Source organism: Octopus bimaculoides, chromosome 12 (assembly GCF_046866305.1).
Source record: "Octopus bimaculoides isolate indiv1 chromosome 12, ASM4686630v1, whole genome shotgun sequence".
NCBI lineage: Eukaryota > Metazoa > Mollusca > Cephalopoda > Octopoda > Octopodidae > Octopus > Octopus bimaculoides.
Genome location: NC_142939.1, coordinates 45,126,739 through 45,143,031, shown reverse-complemented (window position 1 = coordinate 45,143,031; position 16,293 = coordinate 45,126,739). Strand labels below are relative to the sequence as shown.

At 34.4% G+C, this 16,293-nt stretch overlaps 1 protein-coding gene across 4 annotated transcripts in view; it reads right to left on the bottom strand.

Moving 5' to 3' along the window:
- Positions 1-16,293, bottom strand: part of LOC128249199 (kelch-like protein 10) — a 32,873-nt gene extending 16,580 nt beyond the window's left edge. For all 4 annotated transcript variants that reach the window (XM_089360994.1, XM_089360995.1, XM_052972167.2 and 1 more), the window contains exons 1-5: positions 15,315-16,293; positions 11,235-11,382; positions 7,542-7,711; positions 6,947-7,218; positions 3,613-3,704 (exon numbers count right to left, since the gene is read on the bottom strand). In XM_089360994.1, the coding sequence (XP_089217120.1) occupies positions 3,613-3,704; positions 6,947-7,218; positions 7,542-7,711; positions 11,235-11,382; positions 15,315-16,293 (1,661 nt within the window). The remainder of the gene's footprint in view (positions 1-3,612; positions 3,705-6,946; positions 7,219-7,541; positions 7,712-11,234; positions 11,383-15,314) is intronic.

The window sequence follows — 16,293 nt, the reverse complement described above, 5'->3', positions numbered from 1 at the left end:
TTTCACTGCTATGGTGGCGCGAACACGCCCATCACAGACATCGAACACACAATTTCGAACAAACACAAGAAACTCGCCATAGGCAAGCGAAAATGTCACACAGCTGAACAGCAACCCGCTGAAAAAAAGATTAAACAACAAATTACTGCTCAGCTGAGCAACAACACCGGCTTACCTTGGCGAGTTCTTCAACATTTTCTTTTTTAAAACTTTAATTGGCCAGAGCCGAAAGACTCATGTCCACTCAGTCTGCCTTCTGAAAGACAACTAACTCTCCTGTCAGGGAAGCAAGCTTCTTAGCACACAGCCACGCCTGTACCTATGTATATATATATATATATATATATATATATATATATATATATATATATATATATATATATATATATATATATATATATATATATATATATATATATATATATATATATATATATATATATATATATATATATATATATATATATATATATATGTATGTATATATGTATATATATATATATATATATATATATATATATATATATATATATATACACACACACACATATAGATAGATAGATATCCATATACGGAGCAAATAATTCACGAGAAAATATTTGTGAAGATGTCATTGACTGTATTATTATCCAGTGTAACAATTTGAAAATGATAATAACACAATCAATAATACAGGTGACTCCAGGCCCCGCAAAAATGCATTAAATAGCTGAAAAACTGAAATTAATCGAAGGACATACTATGTATGTCTGCCTGCTGGAAATAACAGTCAAGACTCTTATTTAAATCGCCAAATTACACTGATAATAACTACAGAAATCAACCGTCCGAAGGCAAACGGTCTAAGACAATCACGAAAACAAACATGGAGGGTTGTTCTATCTTTTCTCTTTTCAAAGAAAATATTTCTCCTAGCGTTCATTACATTCCTATCGTTTTGGACTAAAGATCCTCCAAGTTTGTTTTAGTTCGGCTTCCTTGTATGTCTCCACTGTCCTGTTTTGTTCCCAACTTTGACCCTCCATAAATCCTAAATTTTATTTTAGAATTTATGGGATCAATTGGCTTTGAAGACCCATATTGCCGTTGAATGCTCGAAATAAGGAGTAGATAAACAGCCGACAACTGATAAAGGGTTCTTTCCCTGTGTTTACTTGTCCTGTTTTCCATCTTTCTCTCGTTGTTTACGTATTTAACTAATTTGTTTATGTACTTCATGTTTGCACAGTTGGTGATGTCCTGTGGCCATATGTGCATATATATATATATATATATATATATATATATATATATATATATATATATATAATTTTGTATAATTATTATTATCTTTTTGAACGTGACGCATCCATTCCCAAGTACGTTTATCTTCACCTTTTTGATGCGACTCTACTTCTTCTTCTACTTCATTCTTCTTGTCCTGTTTTCCATTTTCTCTCGAAGCTTACGTATTTACTCGTTTGTTTACGTATTTCATGTTGTTTGCACCTTTGGTTACGTCCTGTATCCCTGTATCCATGTATATATATATATATATATATATATATATATATATATATATATACTTTATTTAAAAGCAGCAGAAATATAACAAAAAAACCGTTACTCTGAGTTTCACGTTCCCGTTCATCCGACAGTTTTGTTAGAAATGGAGGAAGGATAACAATGCAATCGAAAGTAATATAAAATTTAAAACACATGGATTCGTTTGATTGGTTGTTTCAAATAAGGGCCATGGATTGGTCGTTTCAATTAACGGTCAATGATGCGTAATTCACAGACCAAATAAATTTAATACAGATTCACCCTATTAAAAAAAAACATCGAAGAAAACCTTAAATAGAAAAATGGGCTCCAAATACATATTATAGATAATTAATTATATTCGAATTAGCGCATTAAAATCAAATCAATAGAATAAAGTATACGCTGCATTCAAAATAAAATAAAATAAAATAAAATTAAATTAAATTAAATTAAAATTACAATAGCGTGTATGTATACAAGGCTATCCACAACATATATATATATCTATATATAAATATATACATCGAAATACACAGCTGCATACGCACAGACAATCTACGTATATAGGCCTATATTCACAAGGCACAGATATATACATAAGTACAAATCTACACACATATACGCACACACGCATATAAGTTTGCGCATGGAAAACCTATGCACTGGTAACGACAATTGTATCTTAATCTATGGAGTGGAGGGGTAAAGAGTAACGTATCTATAATAACGTTAAATATGGGAAAGGGGTGGGGGGGAATGTAGTTGTCATAAAAAAGGAAAAGGAGAAAGAAAGAAAATAAAGAAAGAAACAAAGAGAAAAAAGAAAGAAAGAGAAAAAAGAAAGAAAGAAATGGAAAAAAAAAGAAAGATAGCAAAGGAAGAAAAGAGAGGAGAGAAAGGCTGGGGATAGGAAGGAAGAAGTAGAGAGAGAAAATAAGCAAGAACATATAGTGAACGTGCATAAAAATTTAGATTGCGCATATATGCGTATACAAAAATGTATATAGCATCACGCATATAGATACATATGCTGATATGTACGCAAATAGTTACGATCATAACCTTATACATGCGTATGTACACACACAAGTATATGTGAGTATCTAAATTTTTATGCACGTTCTATCGATTTGATTTTAATGCGCTAATTCGAATATAATTAATTATCTATAATATGTATTTGGAGCCCATTTTTCTATTTAAGGTTTTCTTCGATGTTTTTTAAATAGGGTGAATCTGTATTAAATTTATTTGGTCTGTGAATTACGCATCATTGACCGTTAATTGAAACGACCAATCCATGGCCCTTATTTGAAACAACCAATCAAACGAATCCATGTGTTTTAAATTTTTAATTTTATATTACTTTCGATTGCATTGTTATCCTTTCTCCATTTCTAACAAAACTGTCCGATGAACGGGAACGTGAAACTCAGAGTAACGGTTTTTTTGTTATATTTCTGCTGCTTTTAAATAAAGCATACTACTCTACCTCTGGTATTTGAGTACTCTTTTTTCCACCTTGTTGCACATTTCATGTGCTTACTCCGGTATATATATATATATATATATATATGTGTATACACACACACTCACAATCATACTCATACACACACACACACACACACACATGTACATGGAATTTTGGGGAATTTACGTAGAAAGCAGCGGATTCCGTGCCGTTTATTCTTTTCTATCAATTACACTATAAGTAATTGAAATTTTTATGTGAAAACCTTAGCAATTAGCTGATTATGAGGCGCGCATACTGTGAATTTTATATAACAATAGGAAAAATTCATTTGTATATTTGAAAGCTTCATGAATGTAAAAATTATGAGAGTTGGTATTAACCATGTCTTTGTCCCTACCCCACCCCACCCTACCTTCGTGGTTTAGAAACACCGAGATCCCTCTTCTGAAGAACTATTTCGTGCAAGAAAGTCCTTTCCCATGTCACTAAACTTCAATAATTAAGACCCATTAACTTCACCTCCTTATTCCTATAATATCCAACATTCCTCTTCAACTAACCTCACTGTCAGAAGTTAATCACATTCTAAAATAATTCAAAACAGAACTCACCACTGATCAACGGTGTCATCATAACGTTCCACACAAGCTATCGTCGTTAGATCATCGAATCCTCCAATCACAAATATTGTGTCTTCCAACAGCTGATATGATTTTCACATTCACGAGGGAAATAAAAGTTAATAAAAGAAAAAGGATTAATAAAAGCAAAATAACATAAAGACACTACACAAAGAGTTAGATTATCTAAATTTCTCGTGACATTCTGTGAGATTTTTTGGTTTACATTAGAAGTAAAAATTGTTTGATACCCTGGAGAAAGGACTTTGATTTGTACATGGGGGAGGATCTGGTTTTATTAATAATTATTTTTTATTAAAAGTTGAGCAATAAATACTTACTGAACACTGCAATTCATTATTAAAGGAAAGATTATATATATTTGTCAGCTACATGATATATTACTGGTATATCCGTTCATTAACCGACTCATTGATTTCATTCTTAAACGATTAAGTAGATAAAAGGTGAAGATATATTTCGTTGAGTTCAATTCCAAAACTAATATCAACTTCAATAGCATAGCCGTTTGATTACTCGGTCATTCTTTTTGGCCTTCTTTGCCTATTTCTCTAGCTGTATTTTATTAGTAATTAATTTATGTAACCTGAATATATCTATACATGTAATCATCTTTTAATTTCACTCTTAAGTGCTTCCGCAATCAATCAGCATCGAATGTAAAGTCAAAAGCTCTTGATTAGAAGAAACTGTGACTAAAGAAAATTACATCTTGTTCTCTGGCGCTTATTAAATATGATAAACATATTTTGGACTAGAAAAAGCATTCCTTCAGAGGAGGGAAAATACATTTTGGGGTTCATGCCTTTCCCAAGAGAGTTGTGGTATAAGTGAAAGATTAAATCAAGGATTGACTTTGCATCGCAGTTTCGACTATCTACTTATCGCTTCATCTAGAACATGTGCTAGTCAGAGCCGTTAGAAATCCGGATTAAAGACGTTACGGATTTTAGTTTCGTTTTGATATATTCTCAATTAAAACGCCGCATGTGTAGTTATAAAATATCAATTATAGATTGCAAATAGTTCAATAAATCACAAATTTGCAGGTGATAATAGTTGAGAATAGTTGTTTATGCCAACTGCTGTATTTAACTGGTATTTTAGTCTAACGACTAAGAAACAATGAAAGGCAAAATGGACCGCGTAGGGATTTGAACTGAGAATGTTAAATCCGAAATATAGATTCAAAAGCATTTTGTCCGAAAGCATTTAATGACCCTATTACTTTTTTGATTTCAATTGTAACCCCAAGGGGAGATATTCTTTTGAAAAGATTGTGAGTTATTTCCCTTGAAATATAAAATTTGGCACTTTCAATACAGTAACTATAAGAGCATCACAGCAAACCACAGCACATACCCAAGGCACACAGAGCTGCGCTCGGTAGTGAAATGAAAGCACGTTATAGAAATAAAACTACTGAATAATAATAATAATAATAATAATAATAATAATAATAATAATAATAATAATAATAATATGTCATAGGTGCCCTGGGAATGACAGCGAAACGGGCTGATTACTACTTAGCTCAGATACCAGGAAACCCCAAAATGGCTGAAGTTCAAAAGATAGTGCTCATGGGAACTGCCCATATCCTACGTAAAATACTGTCTATGTGATCTCAAATTTTAAAACAAACACATAATTTTCTTATGGTTTCTTAAACATTCACTAGAACAAAACTGTACAAATCCAAATATATGGTACCCTAGGCATAACACCTACATGAACTTCTAACTTGTTGTCTCTTGAGGTCTCTGGGTGAGACTTGGATCCAACTTGTACAAATGCAAAACAAAAGTCAAACATAAAATAATAATAATAATAATAATAATAATAATCAACAACGAAGTAGGCGAATGATGTTTCCCTAAAGACTTTTTCCATTAGAGAGTACAGTTACTCTATTAAGAAAAAAAAAAAAGGAATAGACTAGACACGTCTCCATCTTCCAAAAGCTAACTCTATCGATGTTATGGACACATAAATATAAAGGATTAGAATTAAACATTTAGAACAAAATAATTATTCAGTTATTTTCAAAAAATGATGGAAGGCACTTAATGCCTCAATAAAATTAATAGCACTTATTGCATCAAGTTGAAACAGTATAAAACTAGTTATTGATTCTGTGTTATGATTAACACACACACACACACACACACACACACACACAGAGGCACACACACATACACATATACATATACACACACATATATATATGTATATATATATATATATACATATATATATATATATATATACATATATATATATATATATATATATATATATATATATATATATATATATATATATATACATACATGTATATATATATATATATATATATATATATATATATATATATATATATATATATATATATATATATATATATATATATATATATATATATACATATATATACATATATATATATATGCATATATATGTATATATAAATATCAAAATAAGCAACAAGGATATTCAAGGTTACTGCAGTACGATCGTTTCATGCGACTCCATTTATTTAAGCAATGTGAGCATTACATTAAATGTAAAATGCTGAGTCGCATGAAACGATCGTACTGCAGTAACCTTGAATATCCCTGTTGCTTATTTTGATTTTTAATCACCTTATTTGGGAATTGTCTGGATAATACCATACTAAATTCTGGTACCTAAACATAAGTACCATATTCACCTTGAATCTAAATTTTATATGTGTGTGTATATATATATATATATATATATATATATATATATATATATATACGTATCTTGACAATATACGATAATAGAATTTGACATATGGAGTAGTAGGGAGTAATAATTTCGACAGAGATCGAAGAGTAATGCTCTGATCTTTTCAGGAACTCCTGTACTAGTCAAGAAAGGGAAGGTGCCCTCAGACCGGAGTCGGAATGGTTGTAATAAAATGAACTCTAATAATGACATCTAAAGCCACTCAAAAATGAAGCGCTAGTGTCAATCTGGGCCATGGATTAAGTTTATCACTCATGAACAGGAACGTCTTTCCGACAGACTTCCACTCATTTTCTGTTAACTATATTTTATTCGTAATGTTTTACTTGATTGAGACAATGGAAGAAACCACCTGCCCAAGGTACTGCTCAATGAGATCCGATCGAAACCATGTCGTTGTAAAGCGATCATCTTAGGTTAATTCGATTTTTTTTAATATTTCATTGGATAAATTGACAAGGAAATAAGATAAAAATCTTGATGGTAAATTACATAAATATCTTCAGTAAAAGTAATATAAATTTCTTACCACAGCTGCAAAGTTACTTCTAGGAGTATCCATTTCTTGTATGGTTTGCCACGAATTGCTACTAGGACTATATCTCTCGACACTATTGATGCGAGTCACTCCATTAAAGCCGCCAAGTGCGTACACAAAATCCTGATGGGCTACAACACTGACACCACTCCTTAAGTTTCTCATTGGAGTTATCATGGTCCATTGGTCAGTAATTGGACAGTAATATTCAGCTGAGCTGAAGATTTCAATTCCATCAAAACCTCCACAAATGTATATTCTCGCTGTAAAAACCGAAGGAATAAATATATACTGCCAGGGTACACAGAAATAGTTTTAAGATAATTATTAGGTCATTTTATGATACATCAATTTGATGAGTAAAAGTCTTTGTTGAAATATGTAGATTCTATTCGTTTCCCTGTATCCTTCACAATAAAATAATTAAACCGTATGGAATCAGAATAAACTATATTTACTTCAACATCATTAAAGTTCCTATCGCCGGACGAAATATATTGGTCACCTGTCTTCTACCCATTATTTTCTGTTACTATTTCTACAATGTGTATCAATATAAAGTGTAAAATGAACTTTGTATACTTACCCCGAAGTACTGTCGCGGCGGCATCACTCCGGGCGCTATTCATTGAAGTTATATAAGTCCACTGATTGTTTTCCTTGTTATAACGTTCGGCTGTTTTCTGCCTTACCACTCCGTTATAACCCCCGATAGCATAGATTTCATTGTTTAACACAGCTGCACTGACATAACATCTGTTGTAAAGAGTAATAATGTAACATTTATATCGTTATAAATACGTTCATACGTTTCCGCTCTTGTATCTTATACATGTATGTATGTATGTATGTATGTATGCATTTTCCCGGCGTGCAAACGATTCTGCCAGCAAACCACCTTAGTAATATTTTATATTGGTTTCAAATTTTGGCACGGGGCACAGGCTGAGTCGATTACATCAATCCCAATGCTCAACTGGTACCTATCTTATCGATCTCGAAAGGGATGAAAAGCAAAGTCGATTCCGGTAGCATTTGAACTCAGAACGTAAAGACGTTAAGCACTTTTGCCAGGCGTGCTAACGATTCTTCCACATCTCATCCAGTAATATTATACACGTATTAAAAGTAGAACATGATCCGTATCTCATTTAATTCCATATTCTGTCCACTCCATTCTCAGTTTTATATCTTTTCATCACGACATACTAAGGAAATTTGCTTTTAATCCATTTCTGCGAAAAGATTTATTTTGAATCGGAGTTGGGTCTCTCCCTTTCAATTTCGAACATAATTTCAATCCTGAATCCGTGCTTCTATACGGGTACATAATTTCTATATCAGTCATTCAAACGTAACTTACTCTTCCTCATATTTCGGCCAATTTTAAAGTTACTTCCAAACTCACTAATTATTTGAGAGCTCCTTCATCGCTACTATGGCTCAATATATTTTATTCCTTGTCTCCCTCACAGAGTACCTGTTTCGAAAGTACGAGCTCGCAGAGATACACTTTGCAAAAATGTGAGTATAGGCGAATCAATCAACATCAATATATTACTGGTACTTTTACTGTTGAATGTTGAGATCCAGCAAGAGACTTCTAGTGATATCTTTTACCTGTCCGTGCCCCCTTCACTCTCTCGCCAGAAGACTTTTTGTTTTTGCAAGTTGGAGTTGTGAAGTATTGAATGAATAAATGTAAGTTGTCAGAAAACCCACACATATGATTTGATTTGAGTGTTGAAAGCTTGTGTAGAACCAGCCACACATTTTGGAAGTGGTGATAGCAAGAATATGGCGTACATATGTGCCAGAGTACCAAGAACAACACACCTCGGGCTTTTTCTTCAGATGTTTCCATCTCCTAGGCAAGCCGCTATAAACAAGCTGGAGAGCCTCGTCTACCCTATGAATTTACTGATATTACAGCCCTGTTACGGAGATCTGTAATCAAAGACCCGGTTTTATATCAGAGTTTCCATCTCCTAGAGGGGATACATTCACCATGATTTAGGAGCCCCATCTGTCCCCTAATATATGAAATTAAATACATTAAGTTAAAAATATAAATAAAATAAGATAAAACTGTATATACATATACATATTATTGGATGGCTGTTGACTACTCATGAGCTCCTCCGCCCTTTTGACAGGTTTTATTTTTCGTCCCGCAGGGTGTCCAACAATCACCCTCCACCATGCAACAGGTTCTACTGGGTTACATGTTACCAGTAGCGTTCAGGAGTGCTCTGATGTATATATATTAGAATTCCTTTTAAATGTTTCATTAGTTTCATTGAAACAGGTCATTAAACTAACTTCATGTAACCAGACCCACCTATCTCTGAGACAAAACAAATCAACTTCGGCCATTACTCACACTGTCAACAGGAGAGAAAATAACGGAAAACTGCTTCATCTATTGTATGAGACTAACAACTAGAACAAAGAACTTTTCATCATTAAAAGACGTATCTTTAGATTTGTTCAAGTGTCTTGCAATGGCAGCACAATCACCAGATTTGTGACAATATCATTTGAGTCTAAAATTTCCGTTTCAGAGTTTGAAAGAGAGAGAGGTGGAGCCAGAGAGAGCAGGAGAGAGGGAGAAAGGGAGAGAGAGCAGGAGGGGGAGAGACAGAGAGATGGAAAGAGATGTATGAGATTAGAAATAAAAAAAAAGTGGAAAATAATAGAGGAAAAATAAAAATGTAGTCCTGGATATCGTTAAACATAAATATATTCATACATTGCATTATAATGTATACGCACACGCGCATGCACATACGCATGCGCGCACAACACAAGCACACACATACACACACTCATACATGCGTTCATACACATGTATACATACATATTTGTATAAAAATGTATACAAAAAGAGAGGTACAGATATAGAGAAACAGAGAGAAATAGAGAGAGAAAGAGAGAGAGAGAGAGAGAGAGAGAGAGATAAAGAAAGAAAGAGATAGATGGAGAGAGAGAGAGATATCATTCAAGCATCAGGTGCATTAATATTATAACCACTTGCTAATTCTATCAAGAATAGATTATATCTACAAACCAATTCATGTGGAGATTAACGACAAAGAAACGGGCATTATCTACAAGAAGCTAATTAAATATTCCTATCCACCCATATCTATCCATTAATCTATATCTACTCATCCAACTAACATCCATCCATCCACAATCTCGTCATCCATACATACAGCCAACCATCTCGTAGCTTTTCTTCCCATCCTACCCCCTTTCTTATTTTCCAGTTATTCCCTCCCCTACTCTCTCCCCTTCTCTCTCTCTCTCTCTCTCTCTCTCTCTCTCTCTCTCTCTCTCTCTCTCCCTACCTACAGATAGTAAGTTTCCTAGAGTGTAAGATTTTGCCGTGGGTTGGTGTGTACAGAGAAAGGGTAGTAGTTTTGTGAGAGTGTGTGTTTGGTGGTATGTGTTCTATGGTGCGTATGTGTTTGGAAGTGTATATATGTGTGTGTGTGTGTGTGTGTGTTATGCTCAAGTAAGTGGGTGGTGATGATATACGTATTTGATGAAAGAGTGTAACTGCTGAGTCTATGTTTGAAAGCTTGAAGAGTTAAAATGATTATCTGTTCACGTTGGCACAGAATGGGAACCTTTGTACAGGGCTACATTGAACACAGGTGGAGTGATCTGCAGAGCAAAATTGTCGAGCAACAGCAATCATTGCAGAACTGATGTCTTGCCAGTGTTCGGTAAGTGGTTAGGCTAGCCTTGTCCAGTTTATCCGACATTTGAAGCTGTAATTGATAATGATGATTGGACCCGGTAAGAAGAGTAGTGAGGGAGGCACGTTTAATGGAGATGGTTGGCCGTGGGGTGTTGGTAGTCTTGTTTGGAGGATTCAAGATGTGCATAGCTTAAAATATTGAAGGGACAGAATGGAGAGGTGATAAGTGAGAGGAAAAGGGTAAGTAAGGCATGTTATGAGAATGTAGATATGAGTGAGGTAAGGTCGAGTTAGGAGTCGGTAGAGTCTAAGTGAAGACGAGTGATGGTGAGGAGAGGTAACTGGTGGTAGCAGCGAAGTTCAGAATGGACATCACTTGTAAGAAAGAGTGCAAAATGAGTTGACAGCAAAGGCGAAGATGCTGAGTTGGACGAGGAGGAGGGAGCATTGATACAATCGTGGATGTAACACTCATAAAGCTCTGAGGTGAAGGTCGGTGAATTGTGAGAAAAAAAACTAGGCATACACGCACACCCACACATACATGAATTTATATTAGAAAAATGGAACCTTCTGTTGTGCATTGGTCCTACTTCTTTCCACTCTTGCGATGTTGTGTCCAGGCAGCGTACACTATTGAAGTACTCCATGCCATCAAAGCCACCAATTATATAAACATATCTGTCTAGAACACACGATCCATGATAGGCTCGGAAGTCTGTAAGATACAAATATAATACATTATTTCATATCATTTTTGTGTCTATATTTGTAAATACCCTGACTCATTGGTGCACCAGGGAAGAGTATCTATCAAGAGAAAGCCAATCTACTTCTCCAAGCGACTCAAGTGGAAAATTTAAATTAATTATGAGCTAATGACACACTTGTCAATAATGCACTGTTTCCACTGTCTACGGTTTTATTCAGCACTAAATTCGCGATACTTATAATTAAAGTGAATGTTATATTCATGGGCGTTGTAAAGTGGTGTTGGAGAGTAGCAACATCGCTTGTTCAGTCGATTGTCCGGCTCTATGTCGACTTCATTATATCCCCAGGATTACTCTGAGACACATCGTTTCAGTATTACTATGGTACAGTGTCAGTGTACTCTAATTTTAAGACAGTATTACATTTGTGTAATAATACCCTTTCATTAGTCGCTCATTATTATAAAAGGTAATATTACTAGGGGTCAGCGTTATGTTAATGTTACTGTAGTTCAGGATAAGTCCAGTATTACTGGGGATCGCAAATGAGCGCAATATTTCGACGGCTCAATATTATCCTAGTGTCACTGTAACATCGGATTAGCCTAGTGTTACTGTGGATCAATATTAGCCCAGTATAAGGCGGCGAGCTAGAAGAATCGTTAGCACGCTGGTAAATTGCTTAGCGTCCGTCTTTACGTTCTGAGTTCAAATACCATCGAGGTCGACTTTGTCTTTCATCCTTTGGGACGCGATAAAATAAGTACCACTTGAGCACTGAGGTCAATGAAATCGATTTACCTACTCCCCCGAAATTACTGGCCTTATGCCAAAATTTGAAACCAATATTAGCCCGGTAATTCAATAGTCCAAAATATACCAACTATTACAGTACCATCGATCTGTATTTCTGTTTTTAGGGTTTATTAGACTAGGATTGACCTGTATGTTTAGATTTGACAGTTTCTGTGTATACATATATACAAAGCCAATGCAGAAGCGAATGAAAATTGTTTAATTACACCGAGGTGTCAACAAAGAAGACATGAGTTCACTTCCACTTGGCATTCACTTTTACGTTGGCATTGTTTATCTGCTATATTTACAAAAATTATTATATTGTTGAAATTAGCCAGAAAATCTGGTGTACGCTATACAGAAGAACGGGGGGATTCCGAAATACTGAGTTGAAGAACCAATTCAGATCTTTCAAGCATATTGTATTAATCCTTTTCAGGAAGATGATACCGATAGGGCTTCTATTCTCCTCCTAAACTATCAATTCATCTAAGCATATATTTAAAAAAAAAAAAAACCAGCGTGACCATACTCTGCCGAACTCTGTGAAAGAAGAGATAGATTCCCTTACTTTTGTCTCCGTTTGGCACTAATTCACAATTCATGGCATGCTACTTAAATACGTCAAAATGATTATTAATGATGAGATAATTTCCAGATTTTTTTATTTCCATGTTCAAAACAATATCATATATAGAAATATTTGATTAATTCCAAATTAATTTTTAAATTGCAGGGGTTTATTTTATAATTTTTTTAAATATTGATGTCAATTTCAAACCGCAATACAACATGCTTTTGTATATTATTAGAACTGATGCACAATCAGCAAAAACTGGTTCTTCAGAGTTGCTTGTGAATCCTGCAAATAACGCCTATTCATTGCTTTTCAAGCTTTCCTTCAACTTCATTGGTGTAACATACACCTGGATATGATGAACATGCGGCATGTGGGAGGAGTCAATCGTCACAACTGACTAAATTTAATCCTTTAGTTGCCAGTTATTGTTAGAATTCTTATAATGACAATTTTAGAGCGTCCAGTTAAAACGCATATGTCATGCTGTAAACTTATTACTAACAGTTCAGTAAGTTATCTTTTGATCTGAATTTTGATGGTGTGCAGCTGTTGTTTCTAAATATAAACTTACCAGGTGAGAAACTCTTACGATTAACGACTTTATTTAATTAGAAAAGACTCAGAACAATATTACTTTCAGAAAACTAGTGGAACTAAAAATCGGGTAAGTAGGTGTTAGAAGTTAATATTTATGTCAAATTCTCTTTGAATTAATTTCGTTGCATTTACTTGAAAGAGCATAATTATAAGCTGTTGTATCGCATTATAAAATCCTTTCCCCGATAGAAAATATCTTGATTGAAGATTATTTTTTTCATAATGTTAATTATATTGACGTATATATTTGCTTTAACGTTGAACAGTATTATTTTCGTAGAACGGATAGTTATTCTGTTGATGTAAAAGAGATTCACAAGAATTGTAATTACACATGTCTTCACACAATGTGTGTGTGTGTGTGTGTGTGTGTGTGTGTGTGTGTTTGTGTGTGTGTGTGTGTGTGTGTGTGTGCGTGTGTGTGTGTGTTTGTGTGTGTGTGTGTGTGTGTGTGTGTGTGTGTGTGTGTGTGTTTTGATGGTAGTAGGGACGGTTGGTCAAGGTCGTCTCAAAAGTCAGGAGATCAAAGCTGGCCCCTGCTTCAGAGTTGGATATCGTGCCTCTAGCTGTGTTGCATCAAACAGAGCAGGTTGTGTCACTTCAGGTGCTTGGTATAGAAAAGGACATCCCACTAGCTATACTGAGATCTCCTTCGCATGTTGTTCTGGCTAGTTGTACTGGTACAACTAGATAGATTTTCCAGGGCCGCCGAGAATAGTAGAATATTGCTCGATCAGTTAAGGAAAGCCATAAGGCATGTGAAATGCAGCTACCCAGGGTTTTGTCACCGAAATATTAATTTATTTTGTCATTTTCAAGTTGAGAACAAGACTGTTTGTCAATTGCATTCAAAGCAGATGACGTTTGAACAGAGAACGCTTATAAGGAAGAAGACAGAAAGAAATAGAAATAAAAATACAGGGGAGATAACCAACGTTATAACAACGTGAAAAGAACATAAACATGATATGAATTGTTCACGATGTGTTTGGTGGCCTAACTTTAAATTCCGCAAAGATGTATTACTGAAAATCTCATTCCTGGGATTTACAGAGTCGTTCGATATTCTTAAGTTCCTTAAGAGATATAGTTTTTCAAGGGATCATATTGAACCTCTTTTTCGGGCCTAGTTTTGGAAAAGAATTTCCATTTTATGTCATAGTTCATCCTTTCAACTTTAAGCTTCCAGATTAAAGGCGAGAGGGTTGCTGAATATCTCTTCTCACGGTGTATTAAAATCGAAAGATGATTGTTATATCTAGATATAAAACCTACTGATCTGATTCAATGCTTGATTTCTGTTCGACCGTTGTCATAATTCGTTTATACCCGTGCGTCATAAACAATGGAAGATATATAACATTTTTGCCTTAGAGCATATTTAAATTTGTTTCTACATGTGCATCCAGGGCAGGTTTGAGTCGTCAGTTGTTTATTAATACAGGTCATTATATTAGGAGGAAGTGGGGAGGACAAGGAAAAGCAATTTTTAACGTGTGTCATAGATCTTATTTTATCTATAGGTTCTTGGAAAGTGAATATTTACTAAGTGCGGGTATCTTCTACCTGCGTTTGTCCTAACATTAAGGAAGAAACAGGAAAGTGAGTCATAAAACTTTCTGAGGCCTAGTCTTACGACTAGATGAAAGAGGAGGTAGGGGTTTTGTAAAAGATTTTATTAGTTAATCCGCTAACCTTTTTATAATATGGGGCAGCTTAATCAAATATTTCTTTAGAAAAAGAAAAGCATGTGATCCTACAGCTAATGTTTGAAATTAAGTTTTTAAATACAATTAGCAGATGATAGAAATGCTTATAAATATATTTAAGTTTCTCGTTACGCTTAAGGAAGAGCTTATAAGAATTAGTTCTGAGGTCTATGGAAATGTCTAATATATCAGCCTTTAAAATCAAAACTCTTTTTGCCAAGAATTAAGAATATTATATAATCTTATTGCATACCAGATTTTACTCCTTTACATTTCATCCAGCGATTTGCTCTAGAATCATATGTTTCCATTAGATTCGTTGCATATCTACCGCTCCAGCCACCAAAAACGAAGATGATTTCATACGGCAGCCTTGGTCGTGCAATACTAATATTGTCATTTACTAAATTATTTTCATTGATATCTAAATCGTATAGAATCTTCAGCGCTTCAATAACAAGAGATTTGCAGTCTTTGTTCTCGTGAACATATGGATGTACTTTAACTTTTTCCACAAAATAATTGGTTGTCAAAAGTGCCAGACGTACATTTCGTAACAGTTTAGCAATATGACATTTTCGATTCAGTGGATCATAATCAATCCATTTTATGATAGCTTCAAAAGCAATCTCTTCCGACTTAATATTCAGTTTTTCCGAGCTTAATATTTCATGAAGTGAAGTGTCATCTAGTAGTTGAAAGTCTTCAGAGCCAGTGTAAACTTTAGTAAAGTTATGCAAAATAAATTTATGCGCGTTCTGTCGGAGCTTCTCACAGAAATATTTTTTTGCAAAGTTTTCTATATTGATGCAGGTAAAAATAGAAATTTTCGATGATAAATAATCGCAGCAGAGGTCTTGTAGATGAGTCATGTTCAAATAATCTGAAGCAATCAAAATGTCACTTACATTTTCATCATCAATATTACAAGCATTTGTATACATGTAATCGATAATTTTGCCCATAATCGGAGCCGATATATCAGTAATATTGACCGTATGACGGTCAGATTCAAACTTACTGTTTGTAAACAAAGCTCGAAAATAGGGGCAGGCAGCAGCTAATATAACACGGTGAACAGGTATTTTTTCATCACCTACTTGGATCACGGCATCACATAATTCACCAGCCTTTCTTAAAACCACTAAGCTATTTGACGTTTCCTTAGGCACCTCTTTGATGAATAATTCCCCTCCCAAATCCGCTAGATCTTCTTCCTGGGGATATTCCAT